General features: G+C 48.0%; 1 protein-coding gene across 5 annotated transcripts in view; it reads left to right on the forward strand.

Moving 5' to 3' along the window:
• The window catches only part of FGFR1 (fibroblast growth factor receptor 1), a gene marked incomplete at both ends in the record, with an annotated part of 38,289 nt that extends 19,067 nt beyond the window's left edge, over positions 1–19,222 (forward strand). Inside the window, 16 exons of one of the 5 annotated variants that reach the window (XM_084232457.1) lie at positions 4,047–4,308; positions 5,482–5,571; positions 5,824–5,996; positions 8,537–8,660; positions 9,954–10,144; positions 12,048–12,192; positions 14,138–14,334; positions 15,098–15,243; positions 15,766–15,887; positions 16,335–16,445; positions 16,950–17,140; positions 17,803–17,925; positions 18,164–18,234; positions 18,534–18,671; positions 18,823–18,928; positions 19,046–19,222. In XM_084232457.1, the coding sequence (XP_084088583.1) occupies positions 4,047–4,308; positions 5,482–5,571; positions 5,824–5,996; positions 8,537–8,660; positions 9,954–10,144; positions 12,048–12,192; positions 14,138–14,334; positions 15,098–15,243; positions 15,766–15,887; positions 16,335–16,445; positions 16,950–17,140; positions 17,803–17,925; positions 18,164–18,234; positions 18,534–18,671; positions 18,823–18,928; positions 19,046–19,222 (2,367 nt within the window). Of the gene's footprint in view, positions 1–4,041; positions 4,309–5,481; positions 5,572–5,823; positions 5,997–8,536; positions 8,661–9,953; positions 10,145–12,047; positions 12,193–14,137; positions 14,335–15,097; positions 15,244–15,765; positions 15,888–16,334; positions 16,446–16,949; positions 17,141–17,802; positions 17,926–18,163; positions 18,235–18,533; positions 18,672–18,822; positions 18,929–19,045 lie in introns of all 5 variants that reach the window. The other 4 variants (XM_084232458.1, XM_084232459.1, XM_084232460.1 and 1 more) reach the window with 4 other exon arrangements.
• Between the last annotated feature and the right edge of the window lie 4,011 nt (positions 19,223–23,233).

Genomic DNA, 23,233 nt, shown 5'->3' on the forward strand with positions numbered 1-23,233 from the left:
CTAAGCATGTCCAAGTCAGTCCTAACCTTAACCCCGATTTTCCTGTTCCTGGTGATGATAGTAGTATATATGTGCTGGGGGTATCGAAGCACAGTGCACCTTTTTTCCACAAAGCTCTTTGAACACGTTGCACCTAAGCAGCTAAGAGAAAAACCTGGTAATTTGACTTGCAGCCAAACATTTTCAGCATCAGACTAGGTCTCCATGGAACCCAGATACCAAATATCCTTCAACCTCCATTCCTCACCTCATCTCTTAGGAAACAAGATGCAAAAAGCAAGTGTTTTGGTCTGCTACTTCCTCACAGCATCCCATTCCAATTAAATCAGGTTCTCCAAGAGTTCAACCGTTGGTTTCAAGTGGCTGAGCCATAAACTGGTTTTCTTTTTTCATCTTTCGTTTCCAACCCCAATAAAGGTCTCAGCTCCTTTCTTATTAACTAATACCAACAAATATAACCCTGGTCTGTTGATTGTGGCCAGAGGAAGACCAGCTCAAAGGAGATGGACCCACAGATGCAAGGGTCTTTCCAATGTCCTCATTGAGATGGAGAGTGACTTGTGACTTGTTAGTTATAGGCGATTAGTGAGTAGTGATGTTCTTGAATCTGCTTCCTTACCTAGGATTTCCCAAGATTAGGACTGCTATTCACAATTGATGCAGAAGGGCAGGCTACTATAAACCAGCAAGAGGTTAGTTTCCTTACCATCACCTCCCAGATGAAGAAAGTGGCATTATCCTTGCTTTGTAAATGGAGACCTTGATAACATCCAAGGGTACTACTGGCCCTGAGAAAATCTATTATAACTCAAGATCTGAAGGTTGCTTTTTGGTTCCCTTAAAAATTAGCCTTTGCCAGATGACAAATTCAGTTCAAGACCTATTGAGTATTTTGTTTCTGACATTGTTATGTTCTGTGGGAAAATTACAATAGGTCAATTATGCCCAGAGTTGCTTGCTGTTTTCTAGGAGAGGCGAGACATGATTGCTTTTGACAGTTTGAAAACCAAGTGATGACTCGATAAATAAAATGTGATATCCATACAATGAAATAATACCTGAGAGTTAAAAGAAATGAAGTACTGATGGGTGCTACAACATGAAAGAACCCTTGAAAACATTAAGTGAAAGAAGCCCGTTAAAAAAGATTGTAATCGTTGAATTCCACTGATGTGAAGTGTTCAATGTAGGCAAATCTATAGAGACAGAAAGTGGTTTCCCTAGCCAGAAGATGGAGGATGGAGAGCACAGCGTTTCTTTGTGGGGTGAAAAAAAGTTCTGACATGAGATTGTGGTCCTTAACTTTGAATATACTAAAATTCATTGAATTGTACGCTTAAACGAGTGGATTTATGATATGTGAATTATATCTTAATAAAGATGTTGAAGTAATCCAAGAATGTATGTAATTGAGTGTGAATTTGTGTGGTTCAGACATAGCTATACAGAAAATTAGGGCAGCATAGAGACACTAGTGCAAACAGAAGCTTCCTGGACATTTTTCATGGTGCATGTTGAGAGTAGTCCTGGGTTATTAGGACTCTAGAAAGGACCCAACAGTCTTGGGCAGAAGTAAGTTTTGCTGTGGGGGGAGGATGCAATTGATGCAGAGAACAGCCAAACTTGGAGGGAAGACAGGGAGAAAAAGGCAGCATAGAAAGGTAGGCAGAGATTATGAGAAGCCTAAACAGTCGAGCAGGACTGTAGATTTTTTTCTGTGCACATTCTGGATCTTGATTAGGAGAATAATGGGACAAAGTGCACCAAGCCTGGAGCATCAGGGACAGGGGGAAAATAAACTTGGTTCTTGAGCCTTCCTACAACTCATGTAGAAGAGTTTCATTTGAGTGTCCTGGTTGGAATGAGTGAGACGTTTTGGATCCAAGCTAGAAGTAGCGGGAGCTGGTCTTAACTGTTTTCTCTTGGGGAAATGTCCAGGTTCTCTTTGCTGCCACATTTTTGTCTCTAAGACCTGTTGAAATGGGCTGTATGATGCCAGAGGCTAAGAATTTGAATTTACTGAATTTACTGTTTGACCAACGGCTGGTACAGATCACGAGTTGCAAAATATTTAATCAGTGAGGTCACTGGAGGGAAATGAGATTTGATCAATAGGAGTGTCTGCTATTTTCCTTAAGGCTCAAATCTGAACTGCTTTTGTTTTGCCTTCTTTGCTCAAAACCACAAATATTAAAAATGGAAAGAATAACTTTTCTTTAAGACCCACAAAAACTTATTTTTGATGGCTTGTGCGGTCGACTCACCTTTGTGGTATTTCTCTTGACCCGATTTCACAAAAATAAATGAGTGCTAGCTGCTGGTTTCTAAACCCTTTTAAAGCAGCACCCCCTTTTTGATGACTCAGTATTTACCCAGTATTGACAACAGAGCCCTTGGATTACAGGGCCAGGCTAGCCTTCATCAAGGCCCCTCTGAAGAAAACTCTTAGTCCTTGGTACCTGGTGCCTTCCTCTGCCTAGGACACCATTTCTAGTGGACACCTATTGAATGCTTCAGCGTCTGTGGAAATGCAAGTAGTAAAGGAGAACAGGGTGTTCACAAGGGAGACAATGAAGAGGTAGTGTGATTGTGCATGTGAGTATCACATTATTCAGCAAGCTTTCATTGGGCAACTCTTGTGTGCCATGTACTGTTCTGAGTGCTGGAGATTTGAAGGTAAATATGATATGTTCCCACCCTCAGGACCCATTTGAGAATGAAGACTTCCTGCAGTGCAACAGGAAGTATGGTTGGGTGGTAGAAGGTCACCTGACCCAAAGGCTTCAAGGGGGGATTCCCAGCAAGGCAGGGCTTATGGGTGGACACTGCAGCACGGGGGGACTGCTGCCTTCCAGAACATGTATTTCAGAGCCTCATAGATCAGGAACCTACAGGGAGTCCCAGGTGAGCCTCTGGTGAACAGATGGTGAGAAATCAGGCTCCAGAAGTCAGGAGGTGGTTGTGAGCTACAACAAGCTCATTGTTTTCTTGGGAGGAGGACAGTGGCTGAAGATGCGCAGAGCACCTTTGAATATACTGAAAAGACATAGAATCTGCATCCCCTTGTGAGTGAAGAGGGAGACACCCCTTCAGGGTGTCCATCTCCAGGCCTTTTTGTGAACGCCAGAGCAGAGCCGGCGAGGAGACCATGGGTGTGGGAACGGGTCCCATCAGATCTTGTGAGCTGTGGACCACCAGGTCTGGGGACAGAGGTGAAGGGGAAGGACTGTGTGTGCCAGGCCCCTAGGGAAGAAGGTGGGGAACTTGAGCGGGGGACCCTGCCGTGCGATGAGGAGAAAGAAGCTTTGTGTGCAACAGCTCATGCTGCCAGAGCAAGTGTGGGTTTGTGGCAGCTGCAGGCTCCGTTCCTAATATAGTCAAAGGCTCCCAGGCCGCTGGTCCACACCTGTTTGCTAGAGGTTCCCCTGAGCTGACCTCTCCTTGGGCTGCCTTTCTCTATACATCTCATGGATCTGACTCATGGGGGGCCAGACACCACCACCCCCAACACTTGAACCAAGAGCCTTCATCGACAAATTGCCTTCTCACGTGGATGGGGACTGCTGGATCTTTGAGGGGTGGGGTTTGTTCAGCTGTTCCTAGGAGGAGGGTAAGGCTGACCTAACCAGAAGGAAATGGGGTATTCTACTGGAAACTGGCCATTTTGGGCAACAAGCTGAGTGTGTGGGGTGGGGGCACTCTGGATACAGAAAAGTTGCTGGGAAGGGCCAGCCTTCCCCCCCACGATGGAGGGAAATGAAACTCGAACCGCTTAATGCTGCTGCAGCTGCTTCCTAACTTTGCCTCTTTCTTCCTTTGGCCTTTGGAGGAGTGGAATAGAGAAGAAGAGTTGGGGGTTCCCAGATAGCAGTCACTTCCAACTGAGCCATATTTCAGTTCCTCCCTCCCCAGCTCTGTAGCCTCCTGGGATGTGTAGCTCAGTGCATCTAGCATAAATCCCTTTATCTCTCTCCTCCTTCCCTCTCTTTCTTCCTCTCCCATCCCTTGGTTCCTCTTCCTGGCCCCTGTGGGTGGCAGCAGCCCAGCCCTGGGGAGCCCCTGTGGAAGTGGAGTCCTTCCTGGTCCACCCTGGTGACCTGCTGCAGCTTCGCTGTCGGCTGCGGGAAGATGTCCAGAGCATCAACTGGCTGCGGGACGGGGTACAGCTGGTGGAAAGCAACCGTACCCGCATCACAGGGGAGGAGGTGGAGGTGCGGGATTCCGTGCCTGCCGACTCTGGCCTCTACGCTTGCGTGACCAGCAGCCCCTCGGGCAGTGACACCACCTACTTCTCCGTCAATGTTTCAGGTTGGTAGCAAAGCCCTGCCCTCACCCCATCCTGGACCTACCCCTCCCTCCAACCCTTTCTGCTAGTTTCAGGGGGAGGTGAACCTCCTCCCCCTCCATGATCTGCCCCCACTCTGCTTCAGAAACTGCTGCCCACTAACATTGCTCCCTGCCAGCCGCGTGGCTTAGCTCTCAGAGGGGGAACTGGTGGTGTGGGCCCCAGTCCATCTGGGACTTCCCAAGTCTGCCTCAAAAGTGGTTGCTGATCCTCTGGGGGGGGGGGGGCGGGAGGGAGCAATAAAGCTTGCCCAGATCTCTAGGGTGCTAGGTAGGGCGCCATCCTCTCACTCCCTTCCCGTTTGGACTTGGTACTCCGCTTAGTAATCAGAGCCCGAAAATACACAGTGAGGTCCCTCCCCTCCTGTGATAGGTAAGGGTCCAGGTGCACTGCACTAGCCCAGGCTTTATGGAAAACATCTGTCCTCCAGCTTCCAGAGCTAGAGGGATCTGCCACTTCTAAAATGCCACTCACAAAACTAAGATTAAACTAAGTAGAGCTGAAATTTTCTTTTGCCATGTGTGCATCCCAGGTTTCGGACTTGGCACCTCCTCCCCATCATTTAACACGCCACGAACTGAGGAAACTGCCTCCTTTATTTCCCTCCTCTAGATCCTGAAAGCACTAGGAAGGACTGGGGAAAGGTCTGGTCTGAACCATGATTGGTGACCACATGTGTGTCAAGCCTCTTAAAGGGGGTGGATCCTTGTTGGGGAGAGCTGTTGGCAGCTGTGGATTGTGTGGTGGGCTGCCTATCTGCTCAGGTGAAGAAGGGCAGCTCCCAAACCTTAGCAGATGCGTGCTAGAAAAATTCTAACTGGGGGTTGTTCAGCCCATGGCTTTGGAAATTGCTTCTGGCAGCAGTGTGCCTAGATCTGTCTGGATTTCCTGATGGTTGGCATTCCAAAGGAGAATACAGTTCTCTGGGTTCTAGTTCCAAAACCTAGCCTGTCCAGAGGCTACCATGAGTTGAGGAATCCTTTGGAGAGAGAGTGACCGGGGGAGAGTCAGTATGGGGAGCAGTGTCTGTTCTGTAACTGTATTGGGCCACCCCCGGGGTGGCTGTTCAGCGATAGAAATCAAGAGAGCCCCCTTTCCCTTGGAGGGACCTCATCGCCCCTTTGTCCTTTCCATAGATGCCCTCCCTTCCTCAGAGGACGACGATGACGATGATGACTCCTCTTCAGAGGAGAAAGAGACAGATAACACCAAACCAAACCGTATGCGTGAGACACTGTTTCCTACCTTACTGCCTTTTGGCGCTGGGCACTGGGTTTGGGTGGGACAGGGGGAGCTTGGTTGCTTGGTTGGAGAGCAGGAGGAAAGGCCATGTGGGTTCACGATGCTTGGTCCCCCAGGCATTCATTATTTACAGGTGTTAGGCAGGCAGGTGGGGCCCTTCCAGGTGTTGGCCTTGGCCCCTTGCTCCTAAGCCTAACCTGCCACCCTGCGTGTCCCTCTTGGCTTTCCCTGGGCAGCCGTGGCTCCATACTGGACGTCCCCAGAAAAGATGGAAAAGAAATTACATGCAGTGCCAGCTGCCAAGACAGTGAAGTTCAAATGCCCTTCCAGTGGGACTCCTAATCCCACCCTTCGCTGGTTGAAAAATGGCAAAGAATTCAAACCTGACCACAGGATTGGAGGCTACAAGGTAGGTGTGTGTATACAAAAGTTGGAATATAAAGAACTGGAGAACGTGACTTAAAACATTCTTACTGTATGCCTTTAATTGTTTAAAATAATGTGTGCTAATTATATAAGTAAAACACTGTAGAAAAAATTCAAATATAAAATACAAATAGGGCCTCCCTGGTGGCGCAGTGGATTGAGCATCGCACTATGAGGCAATCCGCAGCCTCTGCAGTAGAAGTTCGATCTCTGGCTGACTAGGGAACAATCCACATGGCACAGCAGACCTCGCCTGTCGCGCCCGATGCTCCCCTCAGCAGTGTATTTCACTCAGTCTGCCTGTTCTGTTCCCCGCACTGTCTCTGGAGTCCTCTCACCCCCCGCGTCTTTGGCCTGTACCCCAGCTCTTGTATGCATAAATAAATAAATCTAAAAATAATAATAAGGGCCTCCCCGGTGGTGCAGCGGTTGAGCGCTGGGTTGCGAAGCTGCCCGCAGAGTCTGCAGCGCCGGTTCGATCCCCGGCTGCTCCCCGGCCACCGGAGGAGGGTCCCACATGGCGCGCAGACCTCTCCTGCCGCCCGCTGCTCCCCTCAGCAGTGTGCTTCGGTCCTTCTGCCTGCTCTGCTCCCCGCTCTGGCTCTGGTGAGTTCTCTCACCCTCCCGCGCTTCTGACTGTGCCCAGTGCTTGTATAAATAAATAAATCTTAAAAAAAAAATTATTTAAAAATAATAATAATAATAATAAAATACAAATAAAGGTAAAAAATCTTTTCAATCTTTTTTTTCTATGTAGATGATTTTCACATAGTTGATCACATTATTTTTAGATAATTCCTTGTCATTTATTACCATTGTAGCCTGAACTCTTTACCATGTGTTTGAATAATTTTTCACCACAGCATAATATTCCACTATTAAAATATCCCATAATTTATCAAACAATTATGTAGTATGAGTTACTTTTTGGGTTGTTTTTTTTTTTTTTCCTATTTAAATAATGTTACAGGAAATGTTTTTGTGCTCAAATCTTTATCAGCATCTTTAAATGTTTTTCCTTGGGACAGATCACTGAAAGTGAAGTTAACTCATTCCAAGTATAAGCTTTTTTTTTTTTTTTTTAAGATTTATTTATTTATTTATACAAGCACTGGGTACAGTCAGAAGCACGGGAGGGTGAGAGAATTCACCAGAACCAGAGCGGGGAGCAGAACAGGCAGACTGATGAAATATATTGCTGAGGGGAACAGCGGGCACCGCAGGAGAGGTTGGCCAGGGGTCGAACTGGCGCTACAGAGGCTGCAGGCAGCTTCGCAGTCCAGCGCTCAACCACTGCGCCACCAGGGGAGACCCCAAGTATAAGCATTTTTAAGCCCTTGGTGCAAATTACCCAATTACTTATTTTCCTGGTAATTAGGGAATTTCATTCATTCACTTATTTATTACATGGACATTTCTTGAACACATGTCTTTCAAGAAAATACACTAGGCAATAGAGGGTTCAGAGTCCAAAAAGTCATAAAATTTTACTATGATAATTGTTCAAATAAAGGACAGATGATGTAGATTATGAGTTGGGGTGAGATTTTATTTTTAAGTTTTATGTTATTGTTATAACAATTACTTTCTTAAAAGGGAAAATTAATTTACCCTCCCATAACAAGGTCTGAGAATGACAAGATCACTATATTCTGCCAATAGATTTCATAGATGCAAGTATCTCATTGTTCTGTCATGCATCCTTTTGCTTATTAGTGAACTTAGAATTTTCATATGTTAATACATGATTTCCATTTCTTGTTGTATAAATTATTTGTGTCCTTTTGCCAACTTAAATTTCTAAGGAGACCATCTTCATTGTAATCTTTTCTTTAAAGATTTTGATCATCCGTAGCTTCCTGTTTTCTCTCACATCTCACCTAGGCATTCATTTCTCTTTAATCTTGTTAAGAAAAGCAGAAGTCATTAAGAAATAGGGGGGAAAAGTAGGGAAGCCTTTTAAATCCTCTCCAAATACTTTTGTGTACAAGGCACTGTGCTATGGGTGATACTGATGGCACTTCTGCCCATAAAGAATTGCTAGTGTGCTGTGAAGGCAGACATCCATGAGCACCAACTAAAAAACAGAGGTAAAAACAATTCTAACTCGAGATTTGGCTGGAGGTGGTGGCTTTGGGGATGAGCTGTCAAGGGCAGAGAGGCCTGGACTAAGCAGGATGCTGTGGCACAGCAATGGCATGGACAGAGGCACAGTTGGGAAATTTCCCCGGTGTTTGGGAGAGTGAAAAAGTCACTTTTGTACCCATCATGAACACCTTGGTTATTTTGGGTAGATTTCTAGAGTTCCTCACTTCTGTCGCCAGTTAGCCTGATGTGTTCTTTCAGGATATAAATAGGCAGGGATGGACAGCCCATGCCTTATCCTGGCTCACTGCAAGCATGAGCTATGTGCTCTGTGCTCTGATTGAAGGGTAAGTACCACGTGGCATCAATGCCACCAAGTGGCTCTGCCTTCATTTTCCTCCAGACCCTCAGTGGAGCCTTTTGGCATGTTCCCCTCAGGTCCGTTATGCCACCTGGAGCATCATAATGGACTCCGTGGTGCCTTCAGACAAGGGCAACTATACCTGTATCGTGGAGAATGAGTATGGCAGCATTAATCACACCTACCAGCTGGATGTTGTGGGTAAGAAGAAACATGGTCATGGGAGTATATTGCTGACAGCGGAAGAGAAAAGGTGCTTGAGAAATGGTCACGGAGTCCAGGGCTACATAGGGACAGAGTCCACATAGTATTGGCACTTGTCAGGTCTGTCACCTCAAACAGATGACTTTCCCCTTATGACTTTCAATTTTCTGAACTGTAAAACTTAGCATAAAAGTCGTGGGGGCCTCCCCCTCCCCAGTGGTGCAGGAGTTAAAGTCTCAGTGTTATCAGGCTGTTGCCAGCCACTGCAGCATGAGTTCGATCCCCAACCAAGGAGCTAACCCACATGGCACAGCAGACTTCTCCTGTCTCACCTGCTGCTCCTCTCAGCAGTGTATTTCTGTAGATCTGCCTGTTATGCTCCCCACTCTGTTTCTGGTGAATCCTCTCAACCCCTACCCCCCACCCCCGCACCTCTGGCCTAGACCCCAGTTCTTAAATGTGTAAATAAAAAAATAAATCTTAAAAAAAAAAGTCACTGTTGGTTCCTGAGAATCAGCAACATGCTAGGTATCTTAAATACATCACGTGCCATTCTCATGGCACCCCTGCACAGTGGGCACTGTTGTTCCCAGTATATAGAAGAGCAAACTTGAGGTTCAGAGAGGTCAGACATCTAGTTAATGCAGAACTAAGGCCTGTGCTGACTCCAGGGCATCCTACAAGATACTAGGGAGAATGTCCTGCTCTGAGTGCTGTCATTGTAACCTGTTTCTTCTGGAGGTTCTCAATCTCATTCTCTGGAGATCCTAAGGTAATGAGTTTCACAGCCAGCATTCTGTCTTGGTTTTGAGGCTGTGGTCCAAAAAGAAACATGTGCTCCAGGAGGTCTGGGGGAGGATTTGAGACTCAGCATTTCCAACAGTCTCCTCAGTGGTGCTGGAGTGCCAGGACCGTACTTTGAACAGCAGGCATCTAAATGACTATGATTTTAGTCTAAGAGAAGTAAGGTTAGGCTGTGCTGAAGTCCAGGAGTGTGCTACAGGCTTCTCATTAAGGCAAAAGAGACTTCTTAGTCCTGTGAATATGGATGCATTACTTTGGGGAGAAGGTTCCCAGTAGTCTTGGACCTGAGGAAAAGGTGTTTTCCCTCAGCTCAAGTTCATGGGGTCGGGGCTCATTAGAGACTCTGGGAGGTACACTGCCTGTCACTAGTTGAGTCTCTGGGGAGTACACTTCACTTTGGTGGTCTTTGGATACCATCTGTCAGCATACCAGCCAGGAACAGGCCAAGAACAGTCTGATGAGCCTCTCCTCTCCCTTCCTCCACAGAGCGGTCCCCTCACCGACCCATCCTGCAAGCAGGGCTGCCTGCCAACAAGACAGTGGCCCTGGGCAGCAATGTGGAGTTCATGTGTAAGGTGTACAGTGACCCACAGCCCCACATCCAGTGGCTAAAGCACATCGAGGTGAATGGGAGTAAGATTGGTCCGGACAACCTGCCTTATGTTCAGATCTTGAAGGTAATCTTGACCCTAGTCTCCGTGCGCTGAGTGCTGGGACACAGACCAGTATGTCCCAGGACCCAAGTTGCTGTGGTCAGGGTCAGTGCCCACAATTGGCACACATCCCTTGCCCTCAGGCACATGCGCCACCTTAATTCTGGAGCTAGCCAGTTCCCCAGGACTACTGACTGGTCACAGAGTAAAGCTGTGATGGGAACAGAGGACTCTGGGGTTGGTAGGCAGTGCTGGTTTCTAAAGAGCTATAAGAGTGACTTTGCTTGGGCCTTTGGGTTGACTAGTCAAGGGAGACCTTTGAAATACTTTTTTACTGCCCAGGGCCAAAAGCTTTGCAGCAAGCATTTCCCAGTCTCTGCTTTGTTTCCCAAGTCACATTCTTTCTGGCAAGTGGGCAGATGAGAAGAACATAGCTTAGGTAGAGTTGGAAAAACAAATGCCACAGGTAAATTCTAAGTCATATCAGGAGTAATGGCATTTTCTTCCTTTTTCCTCTCACTCCCAGACTTTCATTGTCCCTGAATGCTCCATTAATCCAGGGAAGGTAATTGCCTAATTTTCTAGTGGATCTTGCAGCAGGAAGTAACCAGAGCTGGGAAAGTGGTTTATCTCCTGGTCCCAGAGTTAGACCTTCATCCTCCCCCAGCTTGGCTGCCCCAAAGACTTGCTGACCATCCCTTCTCTTCGCTATGGTGTTGAAACTACTATGTAGGAACTGGCCCATGCCTTGGGCCTTGGCTACTGTCTCCATTCATAATCTGCCTTCATTCCAAAGGAGTGGGTTCCACACAAGCAGCATTTGATTGGGGGCAGGGGGTGGGAGCAGTGATTTTTTTTCATTTTTTTAGTTTATTTTTTGCTCACATGCTTTGGACTTTTGAAGTCAATTTGTTTTTAAGAAGGAAAGGCTAAGTGTCACTGAATATCTCCCTTGCCTTAGCTCCCTGAGCCTGCCTTAAAGTTACATGGGAGCAAAGTACAACCACATCTCAGTGTTTGCCCAACTGACTGGCGTGTCGTTGGTTTGTTCCAGCATTCGGGGATTAATAGCTCGGATGCGGAGGTGCTGACCCTGTTCAATGTGACAGAGGCCCAGAGCGGGGAGTATGTGTGTAAGGTTTCCAATTATATTGGTGAAGCTAACCAGTCTGCGTGGCTCACTGTCACCAGACCTGTGGCAAAAGGTAATGGGGAGATGGATGGGGCCCTGTGCTGGGAGTTTGATTTAGGCCCCAAGCTGCTGGGGCAGGTGGGGAGCCAGCACCGAACTCTCCCTGTTATCCTGCTGTTTTCCTTGTGCCCACAGCCATGGAAAAATACCTGGCCTGGGAGGCTGGTTTGGTTTGGTACTGTGTTGGTGTCTCTCCCTCTGTGCCTTCTGTGTGGTCCTTGGCTGTGTGTGGATTTGTGGGGAGTCTTGCTGCCTTGTGAGTGATTCTGCAGACTGAAGATTTACATGGTGGAGGAGAGAAGGGTCAAGCGTGACCTTGCAGACCAGCGTCCACAGGCTGTGCGTGCGTGTGGCCGTAGCATCCTTCCATTCCTCTTGTGTGTGCCCTCTGGCTTTCTTTACCTGAAACCAAACAGCCCCCCTTCCGCCGGGCCCCATTTCTCCATGCTGCCCACTGCCCGCATGCTTGGATGGGCCAGGGGCTGCAGCATCTGGTGAAGGGTCGTAACCAGCGTCGTCATCTCAGGCGTGCCAGAGTGCCTCCCTGAGGGTCTCACACTCTTCCTCTAACAGGTCTCGCTGCCTGGTGGTTTTTGTTTGTTGTTGTTGCAAAGGAAACGCTGGGGAGCATTCCTTCCTCTGGTTCCCCCCTTCTCTTTCTCCCTCCCTCTCTCTGTGTCTTTTGGAGGTCTCATGCCCTGTGCTTGTCCATTTTGCTTCCGTTGTCTCTTCTAGACTGCCGGAGTTAATACCACCGACAAAGAGATGGAGGTGCTTCACTTAAGGAATGTCTCCTTTGAGGACGCGGGGGAGTATACGTGCTTGGCGGGTAACTCTATCGGACTCTCCCATCACTCTGCATGGTTGACCGTTCTGGAAGGTATACACTGTACTTCTCCTCTCGATGTCCTGCCCTTGCGATGGGCACGGGGGGAGCATGCATTGCTGGGCTGGGGGAGACTCAGAGCCGGGACAGGGAGCTGCAGCAGTTTGATCAACCTTGAGGGTGAAATCTACTTGGCTCACACAGGAGCTGTCCTCCTTTTGCAGGACTGTGGGGACCTCCCCCGGTACACCTGTGTCTGGCTCTCCCCTTTGCCAGTGCAATGCATGCATGGGATCTGGATTTAACCTGTAGCTGAGCTCTTCTCCAGGGCAGCCTCCTTCCATCCTTGGGCACAGCAGCCTTCCCTCGTCCACTCTGTACTGAGTGTCAGTCAGCCCCAAAAGTTTCAGAAAGGGCTCCACTCCTCCCCTAACTAAATGTAGCCACTCTGTAAACTGGAATTTACAGCTTACAAGGAACAAAGCTGACCCAGCCTTCCATACTGCAGTCTTCCAGTTTTGAAGGAAGAGATGTCCTACCTGGATGTGTGAACTCAAACTACTCTTACATAATGCCTGTCTCAAACACCCTCCAGAGGCCTGATGATGCCCATTTACCCTCTTTGGCTACTGACTCTGCAGGACAGGAAGGAAGGAGCCTGCAGCCTGCTCGGGTGGTGGGCTGGTGACTGCAGGGCTGGAGCGTGGTGTTGCTGCTCTCTGAGCGTGCTGCACGTGGGTGTGGGTGTGGTGCTGTTCCTGTAACTGCTGACACTGCCCTTTCCTCTTCTCCCCACCCTTTCTCTTCTGCCCTGCCTGCCTCACAGGGTCTGATAACGCCCCTGTTGGAGGCAGAGAAGCGTTCTGTTTTTATCATTGTCACTGTCTGTCCTGCGTGTGCTCCCAGTTAGTTGTCTTCTCAACACTGGGGAAAGAGAAAAACAGAAACACTTCTTGTTATCAGCTTTGCTGTCCCCTGTTGGGCCTTGGGAAGTTCTCTTTAGGCTCAGTTTGGGGGCATACCTTGTGGCTCCCTGGGGAGGTCCCCTGGGTGCCTGCCCCTGTGGCTGGCTGGTGTCTTTGGGAGGTGTGGGGGAGCGCTGTGGAAGGAAGAAGGACAGTCCGGAGGAAGGAGTGTCTGTGAGGGCACTTGCTGCAGCCTTGGGGGCGGAGCGGGCAGAGGGAAGGTTTGAACTGATGGGCTTCCGTGGGAACTAAGTGAATTCTAAACAAAAGCTGAGAAAAAAGAAAACATGCCCTCCTTCCACTTTCTTTCTAAGTTGAAAGAGTTAGGGGCCCGTGAGTAGGATTCTTAAAAACTGTAGAAAAGTTTTAAGTTTTTATCTAGAGCTGTTCAGGCCTGTTTGGAAATTCAGTCAGTTTTACTTGTGGTCTGGCTAGTATTTACATGTCTGACCTGACACAGGTGACAGACAAACGGTGGGACATCTTGTCAGGATGCAAATTGGTTCTGCCCTCCCTACATTGGTCCTCATTTAGTGCCACTATATGCCACGTGCTGTGACAAAAATTTGCTAGGTACCTTCCTTGCCCTCCAGGCACTCATGGGCTCATTGGAACAAAAGACTCAGGCAGTTTACCTGTCCCCGTGTGTGAGGTGTGTGCATGCCATGCTGAGGTGCTGCAGAAAAGGGCATCTGGAGCAAGAGGCTTCTATCTCAACTGTCTTTGCAGGGTACTTGGTACCCATCTAGCCAAGCAGTCCAGCTGAGCAGTCCTGAGGTGATGGGGATGGGCCTCTTTAGGAATGTCTGGTCTAGTCTCTTTTGAGGCGTTTGACTCAGGGTCAGGAAGGCTCAACCATTCCCAGATGTCTGGTTTCTCAATGACAGAACCTCAGTTCTAGGTCAGACATGGTTTGGTTCTTCCTGCCCTAAGATTCTCAGAGGGAAGGAGATGGGTGGTATTTTTCTTATGAAACTGGGACCCCAGTGGACTGGGCCCCACAGCCTGCTAACTTTCTGTTCACACTAACTCAGCCCTTGAAGAGAGACCTGCAGTGATGACCTCGCCCTTGTACCTGGAGATCATCATCTATTGCACAGGGGCCTTCCTCATCTCCTGCATGGTGGGGTCTGTCATCATCTACAAGATGAAGAGCGGCACCAAGAAGAGTGACTTCCACAGCCAAATGGCTGTGCACAAGCTGGCCAAGAGCATCCCTCTGCGCAGACAGGTAACAGAAAGTAGATAGGGGATTTGCACGCTCCACATCACCTTCTTTCTTTGTGTCTGGGGCTTCTCCAAGGGCAACTCACACTTTACCCTCTTCTCTCTCCCTAAACTACACTCAGGCTTTGCTTTCTGGCTTCTGGGCCAGGGTCAGTGTAATGTCCTGACATAAGTGCTCCAGAGTTGGGTTTCCAGTTGTTCTAGCCCCTGAATACCCTCTCCCCACCAGACCCTGACTCGAGAGTGCTAACTAGGCTGAATGTGCCACTGGTATTGCACATTTGAACTGTCCTGGGGGTCAGTTAAGGGTATAGAGACTACAGAAGAGACCGGAGTGGGCCCCTGGGTGCCCTCTCTATCCAGTGTGCCCATGCCTGCTCATCAAAGGAAATGCATAGAGGTGAAAGTGTGTGAAAAGAGGGACTGCTAATTCCAGAAAGTACTTTGGGAGTTAGGAATCCATAATCTGAGGCAAGGTTTCACAAATAATCTGGACAGTAGAGTTGCAATGAGAAGTAATAAAATGTCAGTCCGAAAGAGGTACATTTGGTCTACCTATGTTAAAGGTGAATAAATCAATTTATTCAATTAGTGGTGAATATAAGTCAGTGTTAGACCTTTGGTCTTCCAATCTGCTGCTGTGTAGGGGCTATCAGATACCATACAAACACCTCTGTGACCTGTGAAAAGCCCTGACTAGTAATTGGAGGAATCTGCTGCCATTACCCCCCCTACTTGCTAGAAGGGTGACCCCACTCTTCCTGTAGGTGTCAGCTGACTCCAGTGCATCCATGAACTCTGGAGTTCTGCTGGTTCGGCCCTCACGTCTCTCCTCCAGCGGAACCCCCATGCTGGCTGGGGTTTCTGAATATGAACTTCCTGAAGACCCTCGCTGGGAACTACCTCGAGACAGGTTATTACTCTGACTCAATTTTTTTTTTTAAAGATTTATTTATTTGTTTGTTTGTTTGTTTATTTATACAAGCACTGGGTATAGTCAGAAGCGCCGGAGGGTGAGAGAATTCACCAGAGCCAGAGCAGGGAACAGAACAGGCAGACTGACGAAATACACTGCTGAGGGGAGCAGCGGGCGTGGCAGGAGAGATCTGTCACACCATGTGGGACCCTCACCGGTGGCCAGGGATCAAACCAGCGCTGCAGAAGCTGCGGGCAGCTTCACAGCCCAGCACTCAACTGCTGCGCCACCAGGGGAGGCCCCTCTAACTCAATTTTTTAAGGAAGCCCCCTGCTTGTTAGTCTAATGGTGGAAATTGTGTGTACTAAGATCTTCCAGGGGGTGAAAACACATGAAGCACCTGCAGAAATCATTTCTACTTTCTGCTCTCAATTAGTTGGAATATGGGCAGGTAGAGAAGGGGTATTCTGCCCTAGGTTTGAACTCAGCACCAACTTTACCACTCTGTTTCCCCAAAAGGCTGGTTTTAGGTAAACCTTTGGGAGAAGGCTGCTTTGGGCAAGTGGTATTGGCAGAAGCCATTGGGCTGGACAAGGACAAACCCAACCGTGTGACCAAAGTGGCTGTGAAGATGTTGAAATGTAAGTGATATTTCTGTCCTTGCAAAAGTGATTCCTTCTCTTTCTAAGCTAACTGTGAACTCTAGGCCACAAAGAACACTCTCTTTCACGCCCACAGCTGCTACACTGCCTACCCTGGGTTGCCTGGGTACGGAAGGAGCATTCTGGACCCTGAAATTGGCCATAAACTCACTTTGTTTCTTGAGACCAGCCTGGGTTGTGGTCAGGTGTTTATACTAGATCCCGCTGGGAGCTGACTTTCTGTCCCATAGCCCCTGCCTACTGGGTGCTATTTATTGCAACGAAAGTTCTTTTAAGAGGGAAAGAAATAAATTTGGTTGCACAAGGGGGGGGGGCAGGGAAGCAAGCCCTAGAGAGAAGGGGCTCCTTGGGCACACCTTCTCCTAAGCTGTCCTCTGTCAGCCCCACTTCCCAAGTCTCATCTCCGTCTCTGGTTTGTGTGCAAAGCCGATGCCACGGAAAAAGACCTGTCTGACCTGATATCAGAAATGGAGATGATGAAGATGATCGGGAAACACAAGAACATCATCAACCTGCTGGGGGCTTGCACGCAGGATGGTAGGTGCTGAGCAGGCTAACTCTGTGACCACATCTAAGGAAGGGTCTCAGACAGGAACCTGTCCTCCCACTCAAATAACAGTGCCTGTCATGGGGGAAGGCAATACTCTGGGGTTTCTATGCCAAGACATCTCTCAGCTCTGCATAAGGAAGGGGGCTGAGTTGGAATGTATTTCTCAGGATCAGGGCCAGTGCCCATTGGAGTTCATGAATACAGTTACCTAGATTAACACACACAGTGAGTGGATAGGAACAGGTGAGTAATTGTGGTCTAGATTAAAGCTCTTACTTCCATTTTTGCTTGGGAACTCTCTGGACTATGCCAGGAAGAATTATTTCCCTGACTTTAAGTAGTAGGCTAAGTTTCTTGGCTTCCCTAAAGGGGACGTTAGGATTAGGAAACAATTGCATGGTATGCCATTGAGGGTGGGGTTCCCTGGAAGTGAAGCTAAACTTGCTTACCTGCCTGCCTGCGCTGATGGCCCCTTTCATCTCTGCTCTCAGGTCCTTTGTATGTCATCGTGGAATATGCCTCCAAGGGCAACTTAAGAGAGTACCTGCAGGCCCGGAGGCCTCCTGGGTTAGAATACTGTTACAACCCCAGCCACAACCCCGAGGAGCAGCTCTCCTCCAAAGACCTGGTATCCTGCGCCTATCAAGTGGCCCGGGGCATGGAATATCTTGCCTCCAAGAAGGTATGGCGCCTGCCAGCTCCCCTGGGTGAAGTCGGGGGTGGGAACAGAGCCCTCAATCATATTCCAGCTTGTAGTGGAACTGTAGATGTGTTGGGCGTGGCCTGCCTGTGCTGAATTAGGCACTCTGGGGACCTCAGAGTTAAGAGCCAGTGTAGCCTTGTGGGCACTATTTACTATCTTACATTTCTTCAAAACTAAAGTAAGACTGTTAAGACCTCTGTTTTAGGATGGCTCTGGGGGTAAAATGAAGTCATGGGACAGGTACAGATGGCTTTGCTGGGGCCCCAATCCGTTGTGGCTGTGATACACCTCAGAGACAGGATTTGAGAGCACACACATCTTTGTTAGCATAAGGCTTCAACCTTTCTGGCTATGAATCCAGGACTTTGGGAAAACCAGGACAGGAAGCGAATACAAAGTGTTTGATGTAGTGATTGTGAGGCCTGGAGCCAGAGTAGCTGGATTTGAAGTGGAGGAAAAGGACTCTAGCAGGAAACTAGAATGTTCTGGAGGTGGAATGGTTTGGCTGGACAAGGCCTGTGGAGTCAGTGCAAGAGTAGACGGTCACTCAGACAGCTGGGTGCCGGTGCTTGTCACAGCTCTCGACTCCTCACCTGCCTCCTGTCCTCCTCTCTCCATCATTTGCCCACCTCTCTCCACAGTGCATACACCGAGACCTGGCCGCCAGGAATGTCCTGGTGACAGAGGACAATGTGATGAAGATCGCAGACTTCGGCTTAGCTCGGGACATTCACCACATTGACTACTATAAAAAGACGACCAACGTGAGTGCTGGCGATGCCACTGAGCACATGTGCTGTGCCTAAGACACTGCCCCACCAGCCTTTCTCCAGCTTGGGTTTCTCTGCTGTTAACCCAGCACAGGTTGCCTTACCTGAGAAACAGTGTGGTAGTATAAGCTGAAATGTGCATCCCCCCCACAAAGTCCAGTCCCCCTTGTACCCCTACTTGTCTCATTGCTTTTTGCTGGGCCATCCCCAATCTCCCCTGTGCTCCTTGCAGGGCCGACTGCCTGTGAAGTGGATGGCACCTGAGGCCTTGTTTGACCGGATCTATACCCACCAGAGTGATGTGTAAGTGCAAAAAGCAACTGTCAGGGATACTTGGGATAAGGATAGAGAATTTGCAGTAAAATAGTGTCCTGCACCCATCTCCAGATTGATGAGGGTCTCCTCAGTTGGGGAGAGAAAAAACAAAACATTGTATAGATATATTCACTTCGTTCCCAGAGCTTGAAAGGCCATTGGACTTTCAAGCACTGGAATTAAGGGTTTGTGTTGGAGGGGGCGGGTGGGTTCAGAATGAGTATCTGACCTGTGGGTGAAGGAAGGATGGAAGGACTAGATTGACCTGTCTCTGTACTCATCTACAGGTGGTCTTTCGGGGTGCTCCTGTGGGAAATCTTCACTCTGGGTGGCTCTCCATATCCTGGTGTGCCTGTGGAGGAGCTTTTCAAGCTGCTGAAGGAAGGTCATCGAATGGATAAACCCAGTAACTGCACCAATGAGCTGTAAGTATGAGAATATAGTTGAGGTCTGAACTAGCTGGTGGTTGGGGGAGAAAGGGAATGAGTTTGACAGGTAAAGGGAGAAAGAGGTGTGCGGCTAGGTCTAGCAGCCCTTCCTGGTTCTTCCTCCTCTGACTTGCTGGTCTTGCTACAGGTACATGATGATGCGTGATTGTTGGCATGCGGTACCTTCTCAAAGACCTACCTTCAAGCAGCTGGTAGAAGACCTGGACCGCATTGTGGCCTTGACCTCCAACCAGGTGAGGCTGTCCCATCCTAGACTGTCAGCTATCATCAGTAGCTACATCTCTGTGAATTGAAACTGCTGCGGGGAGTCGCATACTGGACCCATTGTTGTTTTGTCTCTCCTCTCAAAGGAGTATCTGGACCTGTCAATGCCCCTGGATCAGTACTCTCCCAGCTTTCCCGATACCCGGAGCTCAACCTGCTCCTCGGGGGAGGATTCCGTCTTCTCTCATGAGCCGTTGCCTGAGGAGCCTTGTCTGCCCCGACACCCAGCCCAGCTTGCCAATGGCGGACTCAAGCGACGCTGACTAGTACCCCAGCATTCCCCCTCCCTGAACGCCATCATCAGCTGTAACCCTCATCTACCACTCCCTGCTGGACTCACTGCCTTCCCCTTGGTCCCTTTCCTGCTGGCAGGAGCCAGCTGCCTACTTGAGGCCTTCCTGTGTGACCTACCTTCACCCCAATGAGCTCACTTCTCTTCCTTCTCCTCCTCTCAACCTGTGGGCAAGAGGGAGGAGCAGAGAAGCAGGTACTTGCTGTGGCCACTTTGTTCCCTCCCAGATATTGGACCAAGACCCCTCCCTGCACCTGGTACTGCCCGCAGGGATGGGGAGTGGGAGAAGAGCAGGCACGCAAGTGAGAGCACACCAAGCTTTCTCGTGTTGGTTTTGTCTGCTTTGCCATAAAGCCCCTGTGTTCTGGTGGCAGGCGGGAACCTCGTCCTCGGGGCTACAGCAGTAGTGAGGAGAGGTCAGTGCTTCGGGCCTCAGTGGAAGGTGACCTCTGCTCCAGATAGATGGTGCCAGTGGCTTATTAATTCTGATACTAATTTGCTTTGCTGACCAAATACCTGGTGCCAGAGGATGGGGAGGCAAAGGCTGGGAGCAGTGTTGTGGCCCTGGGGCCCAGCCCCGAACTGGGGGCTTTGTACATAGCTATGAAGAAAACACAAAGTGTATAAATCTGAGTATATATTTACATGTCTTTTTAAAAGGGTCGTTACCAGAGATTTACCCATTGGGTAAGATGCTCCTGGTGGCTGGGAGGCATCAGTTACTATATATTAAAAACAAAGAAAAAAGAAAAAAAAGGAAAATGTTTTTAAAAAGGTCATATATTTTTTGCTACTTTTGCTGTTTTATTTTTTTAAATTATGTTCTAAACCTATTTTCAGTTTAGGTCCCTCAATAAAAATTGCTGCTGCTTCATTTTTATATGGGCTGTGTGACAAGGGAGAGAATGTCAACAAAAAGGGAGATAAATGGGGTCCTGGAGTTGTCTGTCCAGGGAGTGTCGCATGCTCCCTGAAGTTTCCTCCTAACATCCTCTTATATCTGTACTAAGACCCTTAATTCAAACTTCTGTGATGCTTTTGGAAAGGCAGGAAAAGAAGTTGTCTGTCTTAGGGACACAAGCCTCCTGTCAGTGCACCCGAGGTGCTGGGCCCAGAGCCCAGTGCCCCTCCCCTAGCCCTCAACCACAGATTGTTTCCTCAGGAAACTGAGGGGAGGAGGGGAGGCATGGGGTTGGGGGTCAGAGAAAGTTGGGGGCCTACCTCAGAACAGCCAAGGGGTTGAGCTAAAGTGATTAAGAGGAAAGCTAAAGATTATCCAGCAAGGGCCTGCAGAAACTCAAACCCAGATATGCGTCTGCCCACTCTGGGTGTGTGTGGTTTTACCTTTGCTGCCATGTGAGGGCAAACATGTCACCTGAGACTATATTTGTGTTCAATTCAGGTCCCTTGCTTCTTGTTTCCCAGCCTGCTCTGTTCATAATCCTCCCCCACACCATTCTTCTGGTACCCATGTGACCAGGCTGCATTTGTTGGGAGTATCACAGATCTTGGCATCTTATAGTCCTTCCTGTACAGACTCCACCCCATCCCTCAGGATAGGGAAAAAATTCTCTGAATGTTTGTTTTTTTGGCTGCTTGGAAATTTTCTTCCTCTGCCACCTGCTGGTTACTGCTGTACTCACCAAATGGGTCCTGGTCCACAGAAGCTTAGTTTGCATGTTGATGAATATAGGCACCTAGGATCTGAGTACAGACCCTCAGTGGGTGGATCTGCTTCTGTACCTAAGACTTAATTTTTGCTGAATTACTGCTGAATGAATACAAAAGAAGGTTCAATACACTTTTCATTTCTAGAAGGAAAATGGGGTTGCTGCTTTACGTTTCCTTTCTAAGCTAGCTACTTTTAGCAGCTGTAGTGGCCACTATTGTAAAATTGTCTCTTGTCCTTGTGTCTCTCTGTAAATATGCAACTATCAACATATTACAGCTTGTTTTTATGTTGAATGAAGGTATAATTTGGTGAACAAAGCCAGGAAATGAATTTTAGCTCTTAAAGCCATTTGCTTCAAGATGTTATAATAGTGTATTTTGTTGTGAAAGTGATCCCTTAGCCCTCCCTTGAAAAAGTGTTGTGTGAATGAACGGAGGATCTGTAATGGGCTTTACAGGCCATCGGAAGAGGTACTAGAGAAATAGAAGGCACAATTATGATGACAGTGGTGTCCTTGCTCTTACTACTCAAATCATGCACGGATATCCCCAGAGACTGAGCTGGCTGTCAAATAAAAGATAGTGAAATTGACCTGAGAGAAAATGAAATGGCCATTTTACTTAGATGACCAGATTGAGTCTCTGGAGGAAAGGAAAATCCAGTTTATCTAATGAAGACATCGGGCTGTCAAGGCACTAAATCTGGTTTCCTGAGGGTTAAGAGATTAGGGCTTGGGATCACCACAGCATTAATCAATACTGCCTTTCCGCCTTTTCTAATTGCCATAGGCTGGGGATCATCAGTCCCTTGGCACTGCTAACGTAATATATTGATCTCAGGTAAGTAAGATTGAGCCTCTGATGAAACAAGAACTCTATCTCAATGACAATGAAGTTGCTTTGTATATCAGCTACCACTGGGAGGAGCCAGCACTCCAAAATCTCAATCAATAATGTGTCAGTCTGCTTTGAAGTCCTATTAGTCTGACTTTCCTTACAGAGGTATACTGGTCATGACTAGAAAATCTTTAGCCTAGGCGTTAGCATTATGGAGCATTTATCACCAGTGTGATTGAAGTATAGAATTAGACATGGCAGACGTGCAGGTCCATGGAAGACACAGGCCAAGTCTGACATCACTGAGGCTGGATTTTAAAAAAAGCTTAAAATTATACCCAATGAGAGTATTAATATCAGGTATAGCTAAGGTATATGCAGGGAAAGGAAAAAGCTGAAGCAACCTGGCACCACCTTCCTTTCCCTCATAAGAACCAAGGAGAGGGAAGGTTCAGTTTGGCACTTAACAGTATTCAGGGTGCTTGTATTCCACATAGAAGTGATATATTAGCATGTCACCCACTAAAGGTTTTATCGTCTCGTTTCTCAAAGAGAGGAGGGGTCAGCTGGGTACTAGAGGCAGCTCTTGAGCTAATTGTGCACATCTCTTCCCAACTCTGTGTGCTGTTTAGTGACCCTCCTACTGTGGCCTAAAATTAGCCATTGGGGTGGACTTACATCATTGAAACCAGCAAATGCTACAAATCAGCGTCCTCCACCGCCAGGCTTGGTTGTTAATCTTTTACCGGACCACCACTGGCTCAGTTTCAATGTGGGGCTAGCTCTAACAATCACCGAACCCAACAGCCAAGTACTTTAACTGATGAGAGCAAAAAAATAACCTGGGCTTCAATGAGCTACTGTAAGAAAAGGAAGAGAGGAATACTGTGTCTTAGATGTGCAGATGTAGCAAAAAATGGATGGAGGCCAGGTGGGGCCAAAAGTGACCAGGGGCTCCTTGACCTAACCATTTTCATTCTACTCATAGGGTAAGAATTACAGAGCAGCCCAGTAGTACGTATGAATCATTCACCTGTATCAGGATTGAGCAAGTAGCTAAATCCCTTTCCCACATTCAACACTTTGAAATGTGAACTAATTAAAATAAACACCCATCATTTTTAAAATGGGAAAATTTATTGTGAATCACCTTGCTCGGCCAATGGCAAGATCCGTGGAGTGCTACACAGTAGGGACTCATCCTCAAGGAAGTGGAGTTCATTAGCGGACGTGATGGGACTTGTCCTCTTGTAGAGAGGCGGTTTAGGAAGCTTTGAAAAGTGCATATTCTTGCTGCAAAGTGCTGATGACATTCCTCATTCGGGTGATCCCAGACAGGGAGATTTGAGTTTTACTTGGTTTAACTGACTCCCACCTAACTGCTTTTAATTTCTTAGCATCTGACTGGCAGTAAAGAAATCTAACTTCACCCGTAAGTCAAAATCTATTTTCCCTTCTAAGTGACACCCCCCCC

This window comes from Talpa europaea, assembly GCF_964194135.1.
Source record: "Talpa europaea genome assembly, chromosome: 4".
Classification (NCBI taxonomy): domain Eukaryota; kingdom Metazoa; phylum Chordata; class Mammalia; order Eulipotyphla; family Talpidae; genus Talpa; species Talpa europaea.